This window comes from Styela clava, chromosome 10 (assembly GCF_964204865.1).
Source record: "Styela clava chromosome 10, kaStyClav1.hap1.2, whole genome shotgun sequence".
Classification (NCBI taxonomy): Eukaryota; Metazoa; Chordata; class Ascidiacea; order Stolidobranchia; family Styelidae; genus Styela; species Styela clava.
The window spans coordinates 15226134-15248982 of NC_135259.1; the positions used below are offsets into that span (position 1 = coordinate 15226134).

Sequence of the window (22849 nt, forward strand, 5' to 3'; positions counted from 1 at the left end):
GATTCTTTGTGGTGTGTTGTAAACTGAACAGTACGAACAACAAAATACCCTTATTACGTCACATATAAAATTCCAATAATCAAAGACGGCATCACGAACGGTTATTATATTTGGGTAAACAAATTACCTCTGCAGGTACCTCACACATGACATAAAAACAAATAGAGACTGATGTATAGCTTAGAATAATAAAATTGTATATAATAAACTTATAGTAGTAGTTTGAACTTTAAATCGCAATAACCTCATTGACCTCTTTAGCAGTAGTATAAATCAGTACAAATATCCCATATATAATCACCCCGATTAGCCTATAAGACGCCCATTGGCCATAAAATCAAAAATAACATTCTCAGTCAGAAACATCCAAAACCTTGCAGCATGAGGACCCATGATTCCGTAGTATATGAATCAAGATGGCGGGCACCGGAACGTAGTATGTGTACCAGGATAGGGTTAGGCCATAATTCCAAGTACAAATACTACGGGAGTTCTCAAACTTTCCAATTTGCCTTATTTTAGCTCTAATACGAGTTCAGGGACTGGCCTAGTGACTCCGGTAGTATTTATACCTGAAATGATTGCCTAATCTTAACATGTTACACATACAGTAGACATATACGTTCCGGCGCCCGCCATCTTGGTTCACATACTTAGGGTGTACCCAGAAATTTTTTTTTTTTCCAGTTTTAGGTTCAAGTAAGCTAATATTATTGACAGACATATATTTATTGGAGAACTAATTTTGAAGGACTCGTATTATTGATATATTAAATTCAATTAAAACTGTACCGACATAATTCTTCATTGCTAGAAAATATATATCTGTTTTAGTCAAGAAATTACCAAAAAACATGAAATTGCTAAAACGGTAAAACAATATGTACATTGACGATAGCGAGAGGCCCGCATTAACTTCTGCCAATAAACAATCAAAATATCAAACTTTGAATTACAACGGACGGACCGCAACGCTTATTTTTGTGTCAGTTTCAACTCAACACGAAATACTACTGATATTTGCTTTCGCTTTACGCTAAAAAAACGCCACACAACACCCCTTGTTACGATATAGATTTGTGCGCAGATAATAATATGTTTAGGAGCAGTTTTTGTTCTTATACATTAAAAAAGTGAGTTCGTTCGAGGGCCACAAAAAAATTGTTCGCGGGCTTCAGTTTACAGACTACTGTTCTAAAAGAACTACACTAATCCCATTTGCTTGCTTCGTTCATGCGTGAGCATAATTAGTCGAAAATTCACGCTTCTCACTTAAACTTTACAGAGTGTTTACTGCATTTATAATTGAACATTCACCAACATTAACAAGCTTTTAAACATAATTGCCAAACAAACTGGAATTGTGAAATTATCAAAGAACAAGTTTTTATCTCATTAATACAAAATGAACAATTACATATCAATTTGAGTGTTTCCTCAAATTTTATTGATAGTAGAGAGCATAGCAACCACACGAAGAATGACTCGAGCTGCTAATAACATATCTAGTAATTCATCTTCGACTTAAGAAAGAAGAATAATTTCCTTATTATTTTACTGCAAAATTGCGAATTTTAAAGTTGATTTGAGTGATATTTCACATTGACGTTTCAATTTAGGATTGCACATTGTTTGGAAATAGCCGTTTCGAGAAATAAATTGGTATGTAGTACTCCTCCTCTTATAAGTTTTTTTACATTTTGTGAGATGGCAAGTAACTTATTTACAATAATTTACCTTAATGCGGGAACAGCTATATAAAGTTAAGCCGTCAGCCGATTTGAATTTTTTTTCATATATTATATAAATTATAGTATAATTATCAATTTATTGGAATAAAACTATAAAATAGAAAGCGAACATGAACATCTTCAATCATAAAATGTGTATTGAATATAAAATATTTCATATATATTGGGATAATCTTCCCTAGTTTAGTATATTCATACATTATAAGAAAGATGAATCAGTAATAACATGAATGCTATAAAAAATTTCATACAATTATGTATATGAAATTACATTTGTGGAAATAATATTTATTCAACTTTAATGAAATACACGATATACATAATTCCACACTATCAATATCAAGTAGCCTATACGCCACGCACCAGGGATCTTCAAACTTGGCCCTGACAAGTGGGTCGTGAGGAAGAAGGTTTTAAAAACACTGCTCTCTGAATTTACAACTTTTATTTTGCAGTTTTCTAAAAACTATAAAATGTTTAATATTCTAAGCAGAAAATACGCGCTGTGTTCAAAATTTGCATGTTATTTTTAATTAACCAGGCTATTGCCTTCAAACTAATATTAGACAAAAAGGAAGTATCATTCGTATTAGACTGCTGATTGCGTCGTGTTGGTTGTTGAGGTAACATTCTTGATTGCACGGGTCTGACTCTTCCAACAAGGCATTACGGTGCTTCTCCAATTAGGGAATGAAATAATCATGAATGTAAAGTCCGAAAATGAACCAATAGTGCGGAGTATCGCAGCTAACAAACCATCAGCGATCACTCCACTGACCAGAAAAAGCATTCCACTGAAAAGGACAAAGCCTACCGTTGCAAACAAAGCACGTTGTAATACGGGAAGAATATTAATTGTATTTGCATTATTCATAAATTTTACTTCTATTCGATGCTTATACAGTGGGTAGCTAAAAAGTAGTAATAATGATGTCTGAAGCAAAAGTACGACAGCAAATATAGCAATCCAGGGTATCCCTGTAAAAGAAGTTTGTTCCATGACGGTGCATTTATAATTTACAAATATGTACGTTTTGTGTGTCATTGCAAAGGAAATTGCAATCCCAATATGTAGTAGAGCAATCAAAAATATCGCAGCCCTGCTTGCAACACGAGTGAAAGCATTTGTCAAATTTTCCAGAACAGGATTGCTGTATAAAACTCTTTGCCTTAGCCAAAAGAAGAAAAACGTACCGAAGCTAACGGAATTTGATACTACACCTTTGGCGGCTTCAATGACGTAACAATGATTCTCCGTATAGTAAAACTTAGTTGTCATTTCTTGTCCAAGAGCGATAGCACTCTCGATAAACGTTAACAGAGTCACAATAATTTTAGCAATTTTTGAAAGCTTTGCCAAACTCCCAGTACCATGAGTCTTTCCTGAACTTTGATCCTCTCTTAACTCTTTCAAAATAAGAACCAGCAAGATATATGCTGTAGTTGCTACGACTCCAGATACCAAAATTATGTAAATGATCCAATAAATAACGATATGCCTCTGTTCTTCGCTGCTTCCAGAAGAAGAGTTAACCATATAATAAATTAAGCTCGTTGAGTTTTCATATTGAGTCTCCATGATGAACAATGAAGACGCGAATGTAGGCTACATAATAAGTTTTACAACGCGTAATGATGATTTTAATTACTCTTATTTGTGTACTTCGTTGTATTACACGTATGAGGTAATGAGAGCATGCCCCGCAGGAGAAATCTATTATTCACATTCAATTAATAATACCGTGAAGGGTGATTTACTAAAAGATTTCTAAGTACAGAAACTTTAGCATTTATATTAATGAACTTGCTGGAGAAGTTTCCATGTTCAGAAGCTTAAAGGCGTGAGTTAGTAAGAGATTCTAAAGTGCAATTTTTGGATACTACCGTGGTGTGTACCAGGTTAGGGTTAGGCCCTAATTTATTCCGATTTTTCCTATTTTAGTTCAATTACAATTTCACGGAATGTTTGTGTTAGTCAATGGAATATACCCCTTGCATACAAGTATCAGTCCTTTCACACAACTTGATGTAAAGTAGGCGAATAAAAAAGGTGCGGCCAATTTGAACAAAAAAGTCTACTAAAGCTTTCAAATTGAAAATTGTATTACCTATTGCGATTTTTATGAAGATGAAGCAATTCTATAAAAATGCAACTAGCTCATATTACAATGTAAACGAAACTTCATTATCACCAACCCATGAACCAAACGCAGCGATGTATTGGACAGTCTTCATAATTTTAACTGTTGGGGTTGCAGCGAGTGCAATGTACCTGTTCGCAGTTTTCATTCATAAAGAGATCAACTTCACTTCACGAAAAGGAGACTCTAAAGCTGTAATGTTGGCTAAGATAATGAGAGTGGTTAAAATTTTTATGACATTATTCATATTCCTTGAAAGTGTTGCCAGCGCAAGTTTCAGAGTGTTTTCTTATAAAGGTACCCTGAATATTGCTACATCGGAGAAATAAGTAAGGGGGCACTAGCAAATGTTGGGAGCCTAGCTATATATCTTATATTCTGGCTCAGACAAAGAATGTTATACAATAACTCAGTACTGCGGGATTTGACAAATGTTTTCACCTGAACCCTAAGTGCTGCTGAGCTATCGTTGATTGTTATATGGCATGTTGGTATCGGTCTTGTATTTTCTATGATTGATCCCATTTATGAGATTGTAAACTATGACTGTGAGCTTGTAGATAGTGATAAAGTTATGAGCATAATATGGATTGCACTTTTTTTCACAATTATACTTCTTCAATCTATATTACTATTTCATTTTGCTCACCCGCTTTATAAGCATCGAAAAGAGTCAAAATGGATGAATAATGATACGAAAAATACGAATGATATGCTTCACGTCTGACAGCGGGCGTTTGCTTCAGCGCTAGCGTTTGTCATTTCCGGAGCTCTAATAAATTTCATTAGCGGATTTGTAAAACATGATTGAGTTGGACCAATTCTCTACTCCGCAGGACAATTCATCGACCTTGTTGTTGTAACTTTGTCATTTACTGACTGGAAACAAACGGTGATGCCTTGTTGTACTGAACCAATTAATCAATTCTCATCTACACGCAACACAACACGAACATTTGCAGTATCCATACGACATCAAATCCGCAGAAGTAAGACATATGAAGTTGTAAAATATTGATGAAGAACATATCAGAAAACAATGAACAAAAAAAGTTGTATTGAATGTTAATGCAAAGATAAAACAATTTTTTCAAGTCTTCTGCTTAAGTTTTGTTACACACAATTCTTTTATCATTGTAAATTTAGATGTCAAATTTCAAAAAAGTCTTAAATAAGTTTTTCGAAAAGTATATTCAAATTTTATTTTAATGCGTTTTCTTTTCTTCTGTTATGAACCTCTTGGAAACTTACAAGTTCTTATTATATCTTTGATCAGATTTAAATAATTCACTTAATATTATCATGTCCATATTTGGATTTTTTTAAATCATTAGACTTAGGCCTATACGAAATTTTTACCCAGAGTTCAGGCCTATAAATATGACTATTACTGCAATCGCGCATGGTTACCTTCAGGTATAAATATACCGAGAATAAACAAACTGGTAGCGTGTATACGATTCAAAAATATGAGGAAACCGCGGGAAATGTTAATTTGTCGAATATTACAATATAGGGACAAAGATAAAAATTCGATAGATAATAGGAAACGAACTTTCGACATATTGCTCAGCCTTAGACCACTTTGTTTCAACTTAAATATAATTGTATTGTGAATTAGAAACTGACAAACTTTTTTTACATAGAAAACGGCAATTCGTTTTAAACAATATTTAGATTATTATGACCCAACGATTTCTCGTTTCAGGTTCAATTAGGCAAATATGATTAACAGGCATTATATTTCTTTGAGAACTAATGTTGAAGGAAGTATAGATATTTATATTCTGTAAACTCGCTCGGACTCATATTAAGAATTTATATTAAATTTAATTAAAACTGCACCGACATAATTCTTCATTGCTAGAAAATATATATCTGTTTTAATACCAAAATTACAAAAACATAAAAGTTATAAAACTGTCGTCGTAAAACTTTATGTACTGCTGGGCCAAATATGTACATTGACGATCATTGTGTAGTTATCAATTTATTTCCAATAACAATAAAATACAAAGGGAACATAAACATCTTTAATGATAAAACATATATTGAATATACAATATTACATATTTATTGTGTTATTCTTCCCTAGTTTTACATTATAAGAAAGATAAAGCAGGAATAACATGAATGGTATAAAAAACAATTTATACAATTATATATATAAAATTACATTTGTGGAAATAATATTTATTCAACTTTAATGAAATACATGATATACATAATTCCCCACTATCAATATCAAGTAGCCTATACGCCATGCACCAGGGATCTTCAAACTATGGACAACAGCCCCTCGGTGGAGGTTCAATGGGGTTCGCTGTAAAATCTTTCTCGACATTAACTTATGTTAAAACAAAATATCGATGAAGCTTGAAAAATTTGGAACCAATACTGACCCAACATCGCCGAAAAAAGCCAAGATTTTTTTATACGAATATATGCAAACACATTGGTCCCAGTTGAAGTTTTGTCAATTTTATCATTTTTTTTTTATTAGTTTTCATATTTTTGAATCATACTTTATTTGTTCTTGAGAGTCACAAAAAAGTGGGTCGTGAGGAAGAAGGCTTGAAGAACACTGCTCTTTCAATTTGCAACTTTAATTTTGCAGTTTTCTAAAAACTCTTAACTGTTTAATATATTCTAAGCAAAAAATACGCGCTGTGTTCGAAATTTACATGATATTTTTAATTGACCAGGCTATTGCCTACACACCAACACTAGACAAAAAGGAAGTATCATTCGTATTAGACTGCTGATTGCGTCGTGTTGGTTGTTGAGGTAACATTCTTGGCAGCACGGGTCTGACTCGTCCAACAAGGCATTACGGTGTTTTTCCAATTAGGGAATGAAATAATCATAAATGTAAAGTCCGAAAATGAACCAATAGTGCGGAGTATCGCAGCTAACAAACCATCAGCGATCACTCCACTGACCAGAAAAAGAGTTCCACTGAAAAGAACAAAGCCTATCGTTGCAAACAAAGCACGTTGTAATACAGGAAGAATATTAATTGTATTTGCGTTATTCATAAATTTTACTTCTATTCGATGCTTATACAGTGGGTAGCTGAAAAGTAGTAATAATGATGTCTGAAGCAAAAGTACAACAACAAATATAGCAATCCAGGGTATCCCTGTAGAGGAAGTTTGTTCCATGATGGTGCATTTATAATTTACAAATTTGTACGTTATATGTGTCATTGCAAAGGAAACTGCAATCCCAATATGTAGTAGAGCAATCAAAAATATCGAGGCCTTGCTTGCAACACGAGTAAAAGCATTTGTCAATTCTGTCAGAACAGGATTGCTGTATAAAACTCGTTGCCTTAGCCAAAAAGAAAAAAACATACCGAAGCTAACGAAATTCGATACTATACCTTTCGCAGTTTCAATAATGTAACAATGATCCGGTGTATCGTAAAACTTAGTTGTCAATTCTTGCCCAATAGGGATAGCACTCTCGATAAACGTCATCAGAGTCACAATAATTTTAGCAATTCTTGAAAACTTCGCCAAACTCCCAGTACCATGGGTGTTTCCTGAACTTTGGCCACCTTTTATTTCTTCCAAAATAAGAACCACCAAGGTATATGCAGTAGTTGTTGCGACTCCAGATACCAAAATTATGTGAATTATCCAATAAATAGCGACATGCCTCTGTTCTTCGGGGCTTTCAAAAGAAGAGTTCACCATATTATAAAGTAAGCTAGTTGAGTTTTCATATTGTTTCTCCATGTTGAACAATGAAAACGGTAATCCCAAATGCCTGTTTATAGTTTGCTCGATTTGATTTTGTCTTAAATATCTTATGCTCTGATGTGAACTCATCAATATCATTAAGGAAAAACCCTGTATAATATTTATATTTAATTTGAAGTTCCATTCTTCCAACAATCGTTTTTGCATTGTACAAACATACAAATACTGTATCATTACTTTAAAAAAGAAAAAATGCACATCAATTTACGCAATGGGATTATTAATTATACAATCAATTGATAAATCCTTTTGTATCAATGGTTCAATTGCTTGAAATTCCATCCTAGCAGCATGAAAATTCGTGATATAACTGCCAAAAGCAAGTTCATGATTCTGCAATTACATAGGTATATACTACTCCGTGTGATTTCTCTAGCTTTCTTGCAATTGATTTGCATATCAACTTTTAAGACGACCTATTTTGTTTTTTCGGGTTACTTTTTGAAATTGCACAATTCCGGATAACTCTTTTGAAAAGTTTAATTACAGAAAAATTATAAACATCGTAAAATATGCTTAAACATCAAATGATCCATTCGAAGCATAACATTACTGTTTAAACAATTGGAAAATTACATACAAAGTATATTCGAGAAAAATAAACACAACCCCAAGTGATTTTCGAGATTTGTACAAGGTATGGCGAATACTCATGATTATTGCATTTATCATTTTGATTTTTTTTTATGTACGAAAGTGAAGATATGTTATGTCAGCATTTTTCAGAAACTGAATACAGCTTCTGCGAAAAACGAAATATTTGTGTCATAATAAAAAAAAACTTGGTAATATTCAAATAATTTGAGCAATGATTTTGGTTGTTTCGGTATAGTTACAAACACCACAAATACATCTCTTCATGGAAAATACTTGTTTATTACTTTTCGGAAATGAAGATCGTATGTGTTGTAATCAACACGACGGTCAAAGAGTTCGGACCAGGCTAATTTTCTTTATTTCAACAACACCATTTACCGTGTCATCAATTTTTATACACTTTAACTGTGTTCCTAATTTAGATGCTCAAAATTGAGGTTATATTGCATCTACTTTAGCGGTACAATTTTTTATGTTGACCAATCTATTGTATTAGAAATGTTGAAATGGATCGAGATAAAAATATTCATGTGGGCAATTGGACGCTGTTTCTTGTTGGCACTGATTCATTGATCACTCTCATGAAACTGGCGATAATAGTGCCGGTAAATATGATAGTATTTTAAAGGGCACAAACACTGACGAGCAATTAGTCTCGAGGAAACCTTTCTCGAGTTTTAACATGACGGTTTTTAATATTTTATTTTCGTATTCTCTGTGGTGAGGCCTTTTGAACACATATTTCGATACATATGGATTTCCAAAATTACTTTAAATTCAATGCTCCAAATTTGACAGTGTTTCATAACGGTTTCGACTGTAGTTTTTATGTCAAACTTCTTTAAAATAATAAATCTAGATATTATCAATTTTAACTCAGGGTTTCTCGAGGGCATATATACGTCATTTTAAATTTTTGATACTTCTTTTACATAGTTTGTATTTGTATATTATACTGAGTCAAGTGTGTACGTAACTGTAAAACTATGGTCTGTGTTTAAAATAAGCCTTGTATTCATGGTCATCATGTATTACATGGCACAACAAATATGTTACACCAATTCCTTGAAAGGTTGAACATCTTATTCATAGATTTTCAAAAGCCAAAATGGTATTTTGCTATTTCTTAGATAGGCTGTATACCTGATGTTCTCAAGATTATTTTGACACATATTTTAAAGTACATGAAGTACATATATATACTCTGGTTATGTTATCAGCTTTATATCTTTCACGAATATTGATGTTCGGAATCGTCGCCTTCGTTACGAAGTGCAGTGGATTGTCTCAATATTTAAGTTATTACCCTGACATGTGATTATCGATTACTAATTAAAGACCTGAAATTATTGCAATATATCAATCTGATATTCCGTCTACTGTTTCGAAGAAAGATTTTTCAAAAAATTTCAAAAAACTTCGAAAAAAAGTTTCTCACTTTTAACGCTGTGGTCGACACGTGATTGATATGCGAGAGAAAGAGTTCTCTTTTAGAAGAGCTTTACGTCGCCTTCAAAATAAAACAAGAGTGGGATTTGTAAGTGAAGTGATATTCGTTTTATCGAAGAGCATTTGATCGCGTGCTGTCTGGTATCTTTGTTTGTTTATTATGAGCCGGAGAACGTTGCTCGCGCGTTCAAAATACTTCGTTTTCAACTAACAACAGATTCTTTGTTTATTTTTAAGCTTTGAAATACTCATACAAATAAAATTGACCTTGTTGCAAAATGAAAATTATACATAAAAAAATGTGATGACGTCACCGTAATTAAGAACACTCGAATCAAGCCTGGCTAATTTAAACTCAAACATTTTGAGTTTTGAAATTGGTTTTGTTCACATGCAGACCACTATGAAATACTATTGACCCCCCAAAATACATTTAATTCAGCCATAATTCCAAATTATGACACAGATTAGCCATTTAAGACCAGGCCGATCCTATTGGGTTTTAAATAAAAGTCAAAGAAAGTCGCTCTTCTTTCGTGTCCAGGGAACCACACGAAGTAATGTGAGACATACCAACAAACTGCTTCTAGATTTGATGTTAAAACTACTCGGAAGATGGAATAGTTAAAACTGTCATGAACATAATTTATTTTCCTTTAATTACAACTCAATATAACTGTTCCGGTATACACGAAACCCTTCGACGTAAACTGGCTGAAGATCAACTATGACTTTACTTGATTTATGACTGTTCAGTACAATATAGTGAATTTTGGACTTAACTTTTGATTTAATAAAAAAACGCTTGAATCTGCAATAATAAAAATATTAGATATGAGATGTCCCAATATCTTTTTCTGAAACGTGGCATTTGATTGTAGCCGCAATCGTAATCATTTGAAAGAGCCAGTTTTCATAGTTTAATTTGAATTTAATTAAACCTTCAAGTATTTGAGCTTGTAAATTTTTCTAGACAATAGTAAGTTTTGTCATCGATATATTACATATATTTTTGTCCTAAAAAGTAATTAGTAAACGTAAGCGATATCTGCGATAAAAACAATGAACGGAGGTTTTATGTTCCCGTCCAAATCTGAAAACATAATACCTGCATGAAACGCGCGTTTGTGTGGCAAAATGTTTTTTCTAAAACAGTAAACCAATCACCTAATGCAATTTCATTTTTTTCGGCTGAATATTTAATTAAATTCGTGTGAAATTACAAACGCTTTTCATGTAGATGTAACGAACGATTCTTAGAATATAAATGTACAGTCTCGAAGAGTTGAATAATCAGAATTGATACAGATGAACATATATACAAAGCAACTGCGGCGTATTTTTCATGCTTTAACCAGCTTAAAGTCTCAGTCTCAGCCTGGTTTATTACTTTAATGTGAAATACCCTCTCTTCAGTAGCAACAACGCACGTTGGTTCTTAGTGTCAAGTGCTGCCTGCACAACTTCAAATTCCCTATCCGTGAAATGTTTTCAAATACCCGGTAGAATTTGGACGTCAGCAAGTAGTGTGAATTTATATTTGGCTTATATAGACCAGGGTTTCGGGATTAAAAAGGTTTTGGGGTGTGGGTAAACCCGGAACATTCTTACAGTAAGCCAATGTACGTCGAGTTATCAGTGAATCGCTCAGTGAATAGAGCAGACTAGTGTTGACAATGACGTATGAGTTTGTGTCTGCACTGCAAATCACGCAAGATCGCCTTAAAAAATAAAAATTCATTTGAAAATTAGGGCGGGTGTGGGGTCGGGGCATGGCAGGCTTGATTTTAAAGTCGACTTATGCCCCTAATTAGACTTGACCTGCGATTCGGGCTTTGGGAACGCCTAACGAACACAGTATTCGACGGCATCCATGGTGAAATAGATGGGGGCTCCTCAAGCTTCGCCCAATTAATGTGAGTGAAAATGGGTAAACCAAATCCAGGCTGTGCGTTTTTCATTCAATGCTCTATATATATTGGATCGTACATCTTAAAAACATTTGTTTATTTATTCAGCGTTTATTATTGTTTACATAGCCTTCCCAAAGCGATCGTATGCACGCAATAATTAGGTATTGAGAGATAGATAGGAATGTAGAACGGTTTTATTTTATGTTAAAGGAAGCTAATGAGTGTCTCTGTGTGCGATTAACAGCACTTATATCTTGTTTTTTTTTTGTGTTGTATTTTTGATTTAATAAAACTACTGGCGATAAGGTTATATTTTTAGTGTAGGCTATTTTGCGGGTTACATCAGGGCTATGTTTTTTTTTTATCCATAGCCTTATCGCTTTCTATCGGCTATTGGCTTTATCAAACATTTTGCGACCTGCTTATTACTTTGTAACGAAAGAGTATCAGAGCGAACGCAATTCATTTAAGAACCAGTGGTATAAAGGAGTATGTCCCTATATGCTTATCCTTACCGCGTATTACTGCCGTTAGTAGACATCCGCTATAGCGGAGTAAACCCCAATCTGAACAACTCTGAGATCAGAAGCACATAATATATTGTCGTGATAAATGTTTGTATATTGTAAAGTTACACGATCGAATTGAATCCAAAACATATATTGAAATACACACTTTAATATTAATACCAGTAATATGGTTCAAATCCAAATATGTAATAATGCAAAAACATGAAAAACACCATTTTCAACTTTCAAACACGTCACAAATAGGTTGATACAAAGAAAGCTCTGCATAAAGAGTAAATCTTTCGCAGCGATAAATCACCATCAGGAAGATTACTACAATGACCTATCTTCATTGAATTCAACATGCTATTAACACAAAGGGGTTAAATAACATTAAAAAACATAGGTATAATCCACACGCTACAGGGGACGGAAACTTAATCCTTTCAAAGCTATGGAATAGTCTGCAGTCTTTTCAACACGACAATAAGCATATACAAAATATAGAAACAAATAAGGTTGCAGATGGAATTATATTGCACTTTTCCAAAAGTAACAGCGTGTGTTACATATTTTAGTCGTTCTTCAATTAAGCACATTAAATTGAAAAACAAGTTCGGGGCTAGTTTTCGGAGATTATTCTAAAAGATCTGCGTATGTTGCATCAAACAGGTTTTTGAGGTCTGTAATATTACAAGCACCTACCGTAATATATTACTATTCTTATGTCTATTTAGGCTATTTCATGGGATCTGCCTTTGGTTTTGCAATAACACTGAGAGAAATCCGAACGGTTGATTTCATTGTGTGGCTACGTACAGTAGCGGATTCTCCTGCTCTTTCTGTTTGACGGAATAGAACTGTTTGCTTCCAATCGGAAAAAGACATTGTAACAATAACAAGGTCGCGTAATTGGCCTATCGAATGAAGAATAGGTCCAATCCAATCATGTCTAACGAACCCACCAGTCATATTAATTACTGCCCCAGAGATAACAAACGCTAACGTCCCAGCAAATGCTCGTTGCATCACAGGAAGCAAGTCGGCCATGTTTTTATTCTTCATCCACTTTGATTCTATCCGGTGCTTATAAAGTGGATGTAGAAAAAGAAATAATAATATTGATTGCAGGAGAGCAACTGTGACAAGGAGTGAAATCCATACCAGGCTTGTAATTGTACCACTAACCATGAGCTTACATTTGTAATTTACTATCTCATGTATGAAAGGAACCCTAGAAAATGTAACACCAATTCCAATATGCCATATTACAATAATTATGATGGCGGTAGCACTTAAGGTACGAGTGATAACATTGGTCAAATCTTTAAGCACTGGGTTTTTGTACAACAGTCTTTGTCTGAGCCAAAATATAACATAAATATTAAAGCTTCCAATGGTTGATACTGTTCCTGTTGCTAATTCTTCAATGTAGCAATAATCAGGATTGCCAAAAAGAGACAAAATTTTGAAACTTGCATGCGTAATGCTGTTAATGAGTACAAAAAATGCCATTGAGATTTTAATCATTCTCATCAGTTTAATCGATGTCTTGCCTTCAGCTTTTTGTCTTCTTTGAGTAAAACTGATTTCTTTATAAATAAACGCGCTAAGGATGTACGTTGCAATCGTCGCAACTACAAAAGTCACAATTATATAAATTGTCCAGTACACCATTGATTGTTCTGGTGTTTCCGTGGTCGAACTCGACGACGTCCAATTAAACGTCTGATTAGTTGCATTATCATAGTATTGCTCCATGTTAAACGCTGTCAGTATAATTTTAAAATCAAAATATTTTTAAAACCTCAACTTCAAAACGTCAAAGTTAAGAAATATGTTTCATGAGAAGATGAAGTAATGGCTGCACTAACTTAAATACTTGTCTTCCACTAAATTGCTCTTTTCTTCGCGTGCAAGTTGAAATCAGTTTCAAAAAGGCTTAACAATATTTTAATTTTCATATACAGGCAAATTGATCATTAAATAAGAGAAAATCAGTAATCACGAGAATGAACATGTATTATCTACTTTCTTAATAACCGTATATGTATATGCTTATGTACTCTAAATAAAGTATTGTTTGGCATAATCACACAGCGTATACAACGCCATTCCATCGATTGAACATTACGTACCAATTTTCCAAATATTTTGAAAGTGATAACCAGCCTTGAATACCGTAATCATTGAATTTTAATAATGCATTGTTGTTTCGTGAATACAATAATACATTCGCACTAGATTCTAGTATGTTCTAGTGACAAGAACATAAGAATATTCGAAACTGTAAACCGAACATGAATCGACATACGACATGGTCAATTTTTTATTTGAAAAAACCTTACATTAAGAATTATGCTGTTATTTGTCGGATTATTTACATGATCTTGAAAACCGGTATTGTAACAATTACAACATATGTCTTGCTGTTCCTCATTCCTAAAAAAAAAGTAAGTAAAAAATCAGGAAACTCGAATGTTACCAGCAGGGATTTGGCGAATATTTTGAAAATTACTAAAATTACTGCTAAACGCTATGGGCTAATGTGGTTATATTGATATCCCGTCCACGAAATAAACTGATTTTATTTTGTATATGAAAATCATCGCCATCGCGTTTAATTAGCCTCACAAATGTTTTCAACAATATTTATTTCAAATTGAAATATTAATTAGAAGTGATATCCAAATAATTTGAATTAAGTAATACTTTGTAAAAAAATAGTATAAATTGTTCAAGTGACCAGAGGCTCAGTAAAATTCTCCATTTTGGTTAAAAGGTTGATCTTTCATATGTCATTGATTTGAATCAGAACTTATAGAGTCATTTGCAGATGGATTATAAGATTTAAGCTTTTTAAGTGGCCGATTGGCCAATAATGTTATTCAATATCAATAGCCATTTAAAAAAAATTTGCATCGATTGTTTGTACGACTAAAATTAATTAAAAGGTAAATGTATTTCACTTGGCAAAGCTTTATTAAACAACTGTCTGAAGTTTTAGGAGCTATGTAGTGAGGATTAGGTGAGGAGCGCAGGCTTTCGATTGATTTTGCACAATCAAATACGAATACTGCAAAACATAGTCTAGATCTGTTAACATTATTACCTCTAAACATAATAGTTTGAAAAAAAAAACAGTCTTCATCATTTTTGTACTAAATGTTAATCATAAATTGTCAATAACAAATTTGTTCGAATCTTGGATAATTTTTTTTTATAAATAAACGAATTAGTAGAAAAATATATTTTTTGAACCTTTTCGCATCGGTCCCGAAATATGTTGTTTTCACGCTCGGTATTCTCACTTTTAAATTTATATACTATTTGCTCCAAATTAATAAACACCGGTCTTATTATTTTTTCAAAGAATCTGAACGCAAAATTGTGAGACCTTGATAATACTGTGCTGTATTTATAATACGGTTCTCCTTTTTTATTGGACAGTCCTATTTTTCGTATAATCATCTTATAAGTTTTATGGAAAACACGATACTGAAAATTGGGAGACCTTGATAAAACTGTGTTCTTTTTATACTGAACAGGTCTATTTTTCGTATAATCATATTACATTATTTGCGAAAAGATGTTTTTAGTTCATTTCGTACTAAGCTTGATTATGACACAACTAATAACGTGTCTGGAAACGCCCTCTGAACCTACAGGTAAATTTGTGAGTTTTTAAAAATTATATATGTATTTATTATGTTGGTCGTTAATTTCGGAATAAATAGGATAGGATTTTCAAATTCATCGTGGTGAGAAGGAAAGCCGGTGAGACGAATTAACCTTATTTCGATCCACGGCCTCTCGTCTGGTTAACAATCCAAGTCGGTATGGCATTGATTAACGTTGTTTGTTTCAGATGCATGGATTTGATAGTGTAGGAACACACATGATTACTCCCCACGGGTTTCAAACCCGCGAACACACGCAGGGTAATCATAGGTGCGATGACAAGCGTATTCGTAACGCATAGCACGATACGCCATCTGATTTTCTGCGATCTAATAATACTTAAATTCTCATAAATTAAGTCGAATGTGTAGCATATAATAGAACAAATTATTCAGATTCAAATCGCAATTTTATTTTATTAAACTGCGTTTTACTTACAGAGACTGATGATTTAAATTTTCACTTTGTGGAAGTCAAAGAAGTACACCACTATACTACACCGTAAGTTTCAAGTCAATTATTTTTAAGAAACTGCCCAGTTTTTTTACTATCCGGCAAAAGTATATTTGTTGTTGTTGATTATTACAGTCATTTTATAAAATATCAATTTTAAAATTTAAGAAGTAAATCGAAATTTTATTGCAGTTATATATATTTAGATTTACGAACCATTTCGTAATAAATCACATGTGCACACGCCCGATGTTTCATGCAATCAGATTAGGTGGAAAATCTAGATATGGAAGAAATACTATTTTCATGAAATTGAACAAAAATTATAAACCATGTTTTGAGATTCAACCGCCACAAATTCAGCTATTGATATAAAGATATTTGTTTTTATTTGACATTTGATATATTTGTTGAATAAAACAAAGTAATAATATTTTTAATATTTTATTTTCCATTTATTGCTTCAAGACTTACATCTGGAAAACTTACTTCGTTTGAACGCGCAAACCCAAACTTTTTATGGAACAGAAGAAAGCGGAGTGATGATGAATTATGGGCAGGTTAAATTTAAAAGTGTTCTTTGGGTTAAAATATTTTTAACATTTATCTGAGTAAACGAATTTCACTATTTTGTTTTCAGAAAATGCAGATATTCTGTTGGATTGAAATATTTTCCCACCAGATTCGTATGATGTCAAGGATTCAAATAAAAAAAATTTATTTTGTCGTATTTTTTTACATGAAATAATTATTCTAGCGGTTGTATTTTTTTTTTGTAATATACAGGGTGGTCGCTGGAAAACCAGCTAGAAAACCAGCTAGACATCTTGTCAATCCCCAATTCGGATGTTCACTTTTGAAAAAAATAACCTTCCTGTCAAAGTCTAAAAGCGGTTTCCTGCTTTTCCCGTGATATGGGTTTCAAAACAGAAATCAAATAGAAGCTATAGATATGGATGTTTTTCTCACCCCTGAAAGATTCTCTCTATACTTCATCATTGCAAACTTTTAAACGATTATTTTGTGAGTGTTTTGGAAAGTTGTCGCTCACAACTCAACTAGCTTACGTGTTCAAAACTATCAATTTTCAATCAAAAACTGACAATAACACGTAAAACTGCCAAAATGAGGAGTGATTTAAACGTGCATTTCAGTAAAATATTACTTTTTGTTGTGCATTCATTTCATCATGTCAAACTTTTATTAAAAAGAAACCATGTTGAATCTCAGTTAGAAATTGGGAAACGGATATCTATTGCAGAACTTGTTTCTTTCGTATATATTTATTTATATTAACCCTTGTGGTAAACAATCTAATATAACAAAAGCAGACACAACAAAGTACATACCCAAGCGACATTCCAAACGAAGAGTATAAAAAAATATTGTTTTAACGTGAAAAATCCCAGATAAACGGAAATCAATACAATGTAGAACTGACCTATAATTTTGTTGTTTAATTCGGTAGCTGCTTGCGAACAAGATTACAAATTACATTACTCCTCTGAAATATATAAAAAATAATAAAGTAATCTTAGGTTGTGTATCTTTAGAACAGTGGTTCTCAACATTTTTTAGTTTTCGAACCAATAAAATTTCGAAACTAATTTTGCGGAACGGAAACATTTAAAATCAACCGAGAATGTCATAAACACAAAACATAATTAAACAAATGTAATTGCGACATAAGTATGCAATTCAGAAGCAGTCATCTAATTTAATGAGAAATTCCCTGCTGTCTTTTTGATATAATGCGTGTTTTGAAAGCGGTTCCCATGTAATTTCTGCAAGGCAAAGTAGAGCGTTGACTTCCACACGATTTCTCTGTTTGGTTCTTACGAGAAACGATAAAAAAAACTTTTTTTTCTTACATAAGTAAGTTGTACAAAAAATGAGCTTTAATTCAATAGATTTGTCACTGAGTTCAGGATATTCCGATATTGCGATATTCAAAATTGTGACAATGGTACCCAGCAGTTCGGGGTTAGAAATGGGCGCGTTCTGTCATCTGGCCAAGTTCTGTTCACGAATCAAGAGGAGGTAAAACTCACAAAATAAATGTGCAGGACATCAATGTCTTGCATTTTGAAATTGCAATATAATATTGGAATATATTTGGCGGACTGGCGGGGAGGTTGACGGGGACCGGCGCTAGTCCGCGGATGGCGGTTGAGATCCACTGCTACTAATAAGAATGAAGATTGTGTATATATCACATTACTTGATTGTGCCTCATTTTTCTATATAGAAAGTTTCTATTAATAAAACCGAAATACAAACCTAAAATGTAGTCAAGCATATTATTCCATTCAACAACGTTTCTTTCATTCAATTTGATTGACATATCTTTTATTATACAGCAATATATACCGCAAATGCAAAAGTTATAGGGATCACACAAATCAGAGGTATGGCGAAGATCCCGAACATCAATATTTGTGATAATTGAGGTTGAAGCTGATATCATAACCAGAGTTGATGTATTTTAAAGTTATGCTAAAACAATCACATACTTGAGATTGCCTATTCGAAGAATTGCTACATACCATTTCTCGGAGGCTTTTGAAAACTCAATATATATCTTCAACATTTCTGGTTTTGAAAAAACTCAAGGAATCAGTGCAAAATTCGAGTTGTGCAATGTAATAAATAATGACCATATACAAAGCTTATTTCACATGATATAGACCATACTTTTATAATTAACTACACACTTAACTTACTATGGGCCTACCAACCAAACCCGAGCTACGAAGAAGAAGCACCAAAATCAAAATGGCGTATATTTGTTCGAGAAACCCCACTTTTGATCAATCTTTTTATATATAAGGCCGTTGACAAGCATTAACTTGCGATTTCCAGTTTGGCCACGACAACAGTTCTAGTCAGCATGCCTAGCCTCGCAGTTGTTGTACTATGTTCGGAATGTTCATTTATTTAGGAAACTTCCGGTAACTCGACACGTGCAAACAGCATAAGTGGAATCATAAGAAAATGGCACACGATCCCGAGGCCAGAGGACGGCGAGGAGTTATATTTTTACACTCACGTGCTAGACTGCGAACTAGAATTAAGATACCCCAGCAATAGTTGGGCCAGATAATTATAGAATTGGATTTATGCAACAATAAGTAATAGTGAACAGTGTAGTGGAAAGTGATAGTGGGAAACATGGAAAAATATTCTCGCAAAGTAAAAACATAAAGGCTGCATAACAAAAAATACAAAAATAAAATACCAAAAATTTTTCCGCAAGGATAATTGCTCGTCAGTGTTTATAATCTAAAACATGACTATATTTACTATCGCGAGTTTCATCAGAGTGATCATATATTAGGGTCAACAAGAAACGCCGTAAATTTCCCCACATGAATATTTTTATCTTGATCCTTTTCAACATTTGTGATACAATAAACATTATAAAGTAGCTCAACTCAAAGAGGACCTGAAGCCAAGTTTTCCTACAATGCCAATTCCTGTCAATTAATTATACAGCATTTCGAATGATTACTAAAGTAGATTGAATATTTAATTTTAGGCATCTAGATTAAGAATATATTTGGAGTGTAAAAAAATTTCAAACGATACTTTATTGAAATAATAAACATTAGCCTGGTCCGGGCACATAGACCCCAGTGATGCTTACTACACAAACATCTTATTTTCGAAATGTAATAAAAAGTGTTTTCCGCGAAGAGATGTAATTGTGGTATTTGTAACCATGCCAAAACAACCAAAATCATGGCTCAAATTAATCGATTATTATCAAGTTTATTTCATTATGACACAGATTTTTCTTTTGTTCAAAAGCTGTAATCAGTTTCTGAATGATGCTGACATGACACATCTTCAAATTCGTGCAAAAAAAATCAAAACAATAATGAATGCAATAATCATGAGTATTCGCCATACCTTGTACAATCCTCGAAAACCGCTTGAGGTTTATTTTATTTTTAGAGAATAGCACATTATAATCAAACTTTGTATGCAATTTGACAATTGTTTAGAAAGTAATAGCATGCTTTGAATAAATGATCAAATGTTTTAGTGTATATCACGATGTTTTATAATTTTTATGCAATTACACTTTTCAAGAGAGGAAATGAAATAACCGGGAAACTTTTGACTTTTAAAATAGAAAATTCCAAATAGGTCGTGAAAGTTGATATGCAATTTTTTAACACTATTAGCAGCATTACGTGATATAGTTTATAAGGTTTTGAACCTATTTTTGCCTGGAAGCAAGAGAAAGCACACGGAGTAGTATGTGCATGTACAAACCGCGTTTTGCTGAATTTTGAACACCGTCTAAAATTACTGATTTTGGCAGTTTCATCCACGAATTTTTTATGCTGCTAGGATTGCATTCCAAGCAATAGAACCATTGATACAAAAGGACTTATCAATTGAATGTATAATTATATTAATCCGTAAATCGATGTGTATTTTTTTCTTTTTTACTGTAATGATACGGTGTTTGTATACTTGTTCAGTGCTAAGACGATTATGGGAAGAATGGAACTCCAAATGAAATATAAATAATATACAGGGTTTTTCTTTAACGATAATAATATGTTCAAATCAGAGCATAAGATATTCAAGACAAAATCAAATCGAGCAAACTATAAACAGGCATCTGGAATTACCATCTACCTTGTTCAACATGGAGAAACAATATGAAAACTCCACCAGGTTAATTTATAATATGGTAAACTCTTCTTTTGAAAGCCCCGAAGAACAAAGGCATGTCGTTATTTATTGGATAATTTACATAATTTTGGTATCAGGAGTGGCAACAATTACTGCATATATTTTGCTGGTTCTTATTTTGAAAGAGATAAAAGGGGGCCAAAGTTTAGGAAAGACTCATGGTACTGGGAGTTTGGCGAAGCTTTCAAGAATTGCCAAAATTATTGTGACTCTGATGACGTTTATCGAGAGTGCTATCTCTCTTGGACAAGAAATGACAACCAAATTTTACGATACGCCGGATCATTGTTACATTATTGAAGCCTCCAAAGGCATAGTAGCGAATTTCGTTAGCTTCGGTATATATTTCTCCTTTTGGCTAAGGCAACGAGTTTTATACAGCAATCCTGTTCTGACAAATTTGACAAATGCTTTTACTCGTGTTGCGAGCAAGACCTCGATATTTTTGATTGCTCTATTTCATATTGGAATTGCAGTTTCATTTGCAATGACACACAAAACGTACAAATTTGTAAACTATAAATGCACTGTCATGGAACAAACTTCCTCTACTGGGATACCCTGGATTGCTATATTTGTTGTTGTACTTTTGCTTCAGACATCATTATTACTACTTTTCAGCTACCCACTGTATAAGCATCGAATAGAAGTAAAATTTATGAATAACGCAAATACAATGAATATTCTTCCTGTATTACAACGTGCTTTATTTGCAACTTTAGGCTTTGTTCTTTTCAGTGGGACTCTTTTTATTGTCAGTGGAATGATCGCTGATGGTTTATTAGCTGCGATACTCCGCGCTATTGGTTCATTCACAGACTTCGCATTTATGATTATTTCATTCCCTGATTGGAGAAACACCGTAATGCCTTGTTGGAAGAGTCAGACCCGTGCTGTTAAGACTGTTTCTTCAATAAGCAACACGATGCAATCAGTTGTCTAATACAAATGATACTTTTATTTTGCCTAATGTTTTTGTGTTAGGCAATAGCCTGGTTAATTGAAACTAACATGCAATCTTCGCTTACCATATTACCCTTTTGAAATTTCTAGAAAATAATAAAAACTGCAAAATAAAAACTTACAGATTTAAATGATGGTGTTTTGCGAGCCTTTTTCATTACGACCAACTTGGCATAGGGTATAAATTTGTTGTGACCTTCGGGAACTAAAATTAAGTCAAATTTAAAATACGGAAATTATTAAAAAAATAAAATTGACAAAATCTTCTATTGGAACGATGTATTTGCATATAGTCGCAGATAAAAAAACGAATCTTGGATCTATTTTGGCAATGATCGGTCTCAGTATAGGTTACAAATCTTTTAAATTTGGTCGATATTTTGTTTTAACATAAGTGTCGAAAAGATTATACCGCAACCCCATTTGCATGCACATTTTTATTTTGTTATTTCTACTTGTAAAAATGTATTAGTTTACTAATTTGTGAAAGAATAACGCAATAAATATGTTATTTGTATTCAATATATATTGGATGGTGGCTAGAAAAGCAGAAAATTTGAGGGTCAGATGAGATCACGAATAAAAAGCGTGGTTACTCATTTCTTCTTCGATACGTTTTTATTTCTTTTTGGTTCTAGGTTGTTTTAGGTTGATACATTTTAGGTTTTACTGCTATAAAGTGCATGGGCGTCATTTCGAGCATCTGTGAGTGTAATAAAACATGTGCCTACATAAAATATCGTGAAAGTCATTTTTTGTAAAAATAAATAGCTGTTTGACAAATTTTCTATATCTCCAGCGACCACCCTGTATATTTTATGATAGAAAATGGTTGTGTTCTCTTTCTATTTTATAGTTTTATTGCAAAAAAATTGATAACTACACTATGATGTATGTCATATATATATGAAAATG

General features: G+C 33.1%; 2 protein-coding genes and 1 long non-coding RNA gene across 3 annotated transcripts; 1 reads left to right on the plus strand and 2 right to left on the minus strand.

Moving 5' to 3' along the window:
* Positions 1-756: 756 nt before the first annotated feature.
* On the minus strand, positions 757-3341 carry LOC144428256 (uncharacterized). The gene is made up of 2 exons (XM_078117218.1): positions 2973-3341; positions 757-2729 (listed from the first exon to the last, which is right to left on the minus strand). Exons 1-2 carry the CDS (start codon positions 3328-3330, stop codon positions 2341-2343), a joined length of 747 nt encoding a protein of 248 aa, XP_077973344.1. The 5' UTR covers positions 3331-3341; the 3' UTR covers positions 757-2340.
* Positions 3342-3586: 245 nt separating this feature from the next.
* Positions 3587-7770, minus strand: LOC144428172 (uncharacterized). Its single transcript, XM_078117041.1, has 2 exons — positions 7278-7770; positions 3587-6850 (listed from the first exon to the last, which is right to left on the minus strand). Exons 1-2 carry the CDS (start codon positions 7735-7737, stop codon positions 6822-6824), a joined length of 489 nt encoding a protein of 162 aa, XP_077973167.1. The 5' UTR covers positions 7738-7770; the 3' UTR covers positions 3587-6821.
* Positions 7771-16240: 8470 nt separating this feature from the next.
* Positions 16241-16991, plus strand: LOC144428382 (uncharacterized). Its single transcript, XR_013478328.1, has 3 exons — positions 16241-16309; positions 16730-16821; positions 16902-16991. It is a non-coding gene; the product is annotated as an uncharacterized LOC144428382 (long non-coding RNA).
* The last annotated feature ends 5858 nt before the right edge of the window (positions 16992-22849 follow it).

Coding starts and splice junctions, on each gene's coding strand:
- LOC144428256 (XM_078117218.1), bottom strand. CDS start 3,330: ATGGAGACTCAATATGAAAACTCAACGAGCTTAATTTATTATATGGTT. Junction 2,730..2,972: donor CGTCATTGAAGCCGCCAAAG/GTGTAGTATCAA, acceptor CTTCTTTTACAG/GGATACCCTGGATTGCTATA.
- LOC144428172 (XM_078117041.1), bottom strand. CDS start 7,737: ATGATATTGATGAGTTCACATCAGAGCATAAGATATTTAAGACAAAAT. Junction 6,851..7,277: donor CATTATTGAAACTGCGAAAG/GTATAGTATCGA, acceptor TGTTCTTTTCAG/TGGAACTCTTTTTCTGGTCA.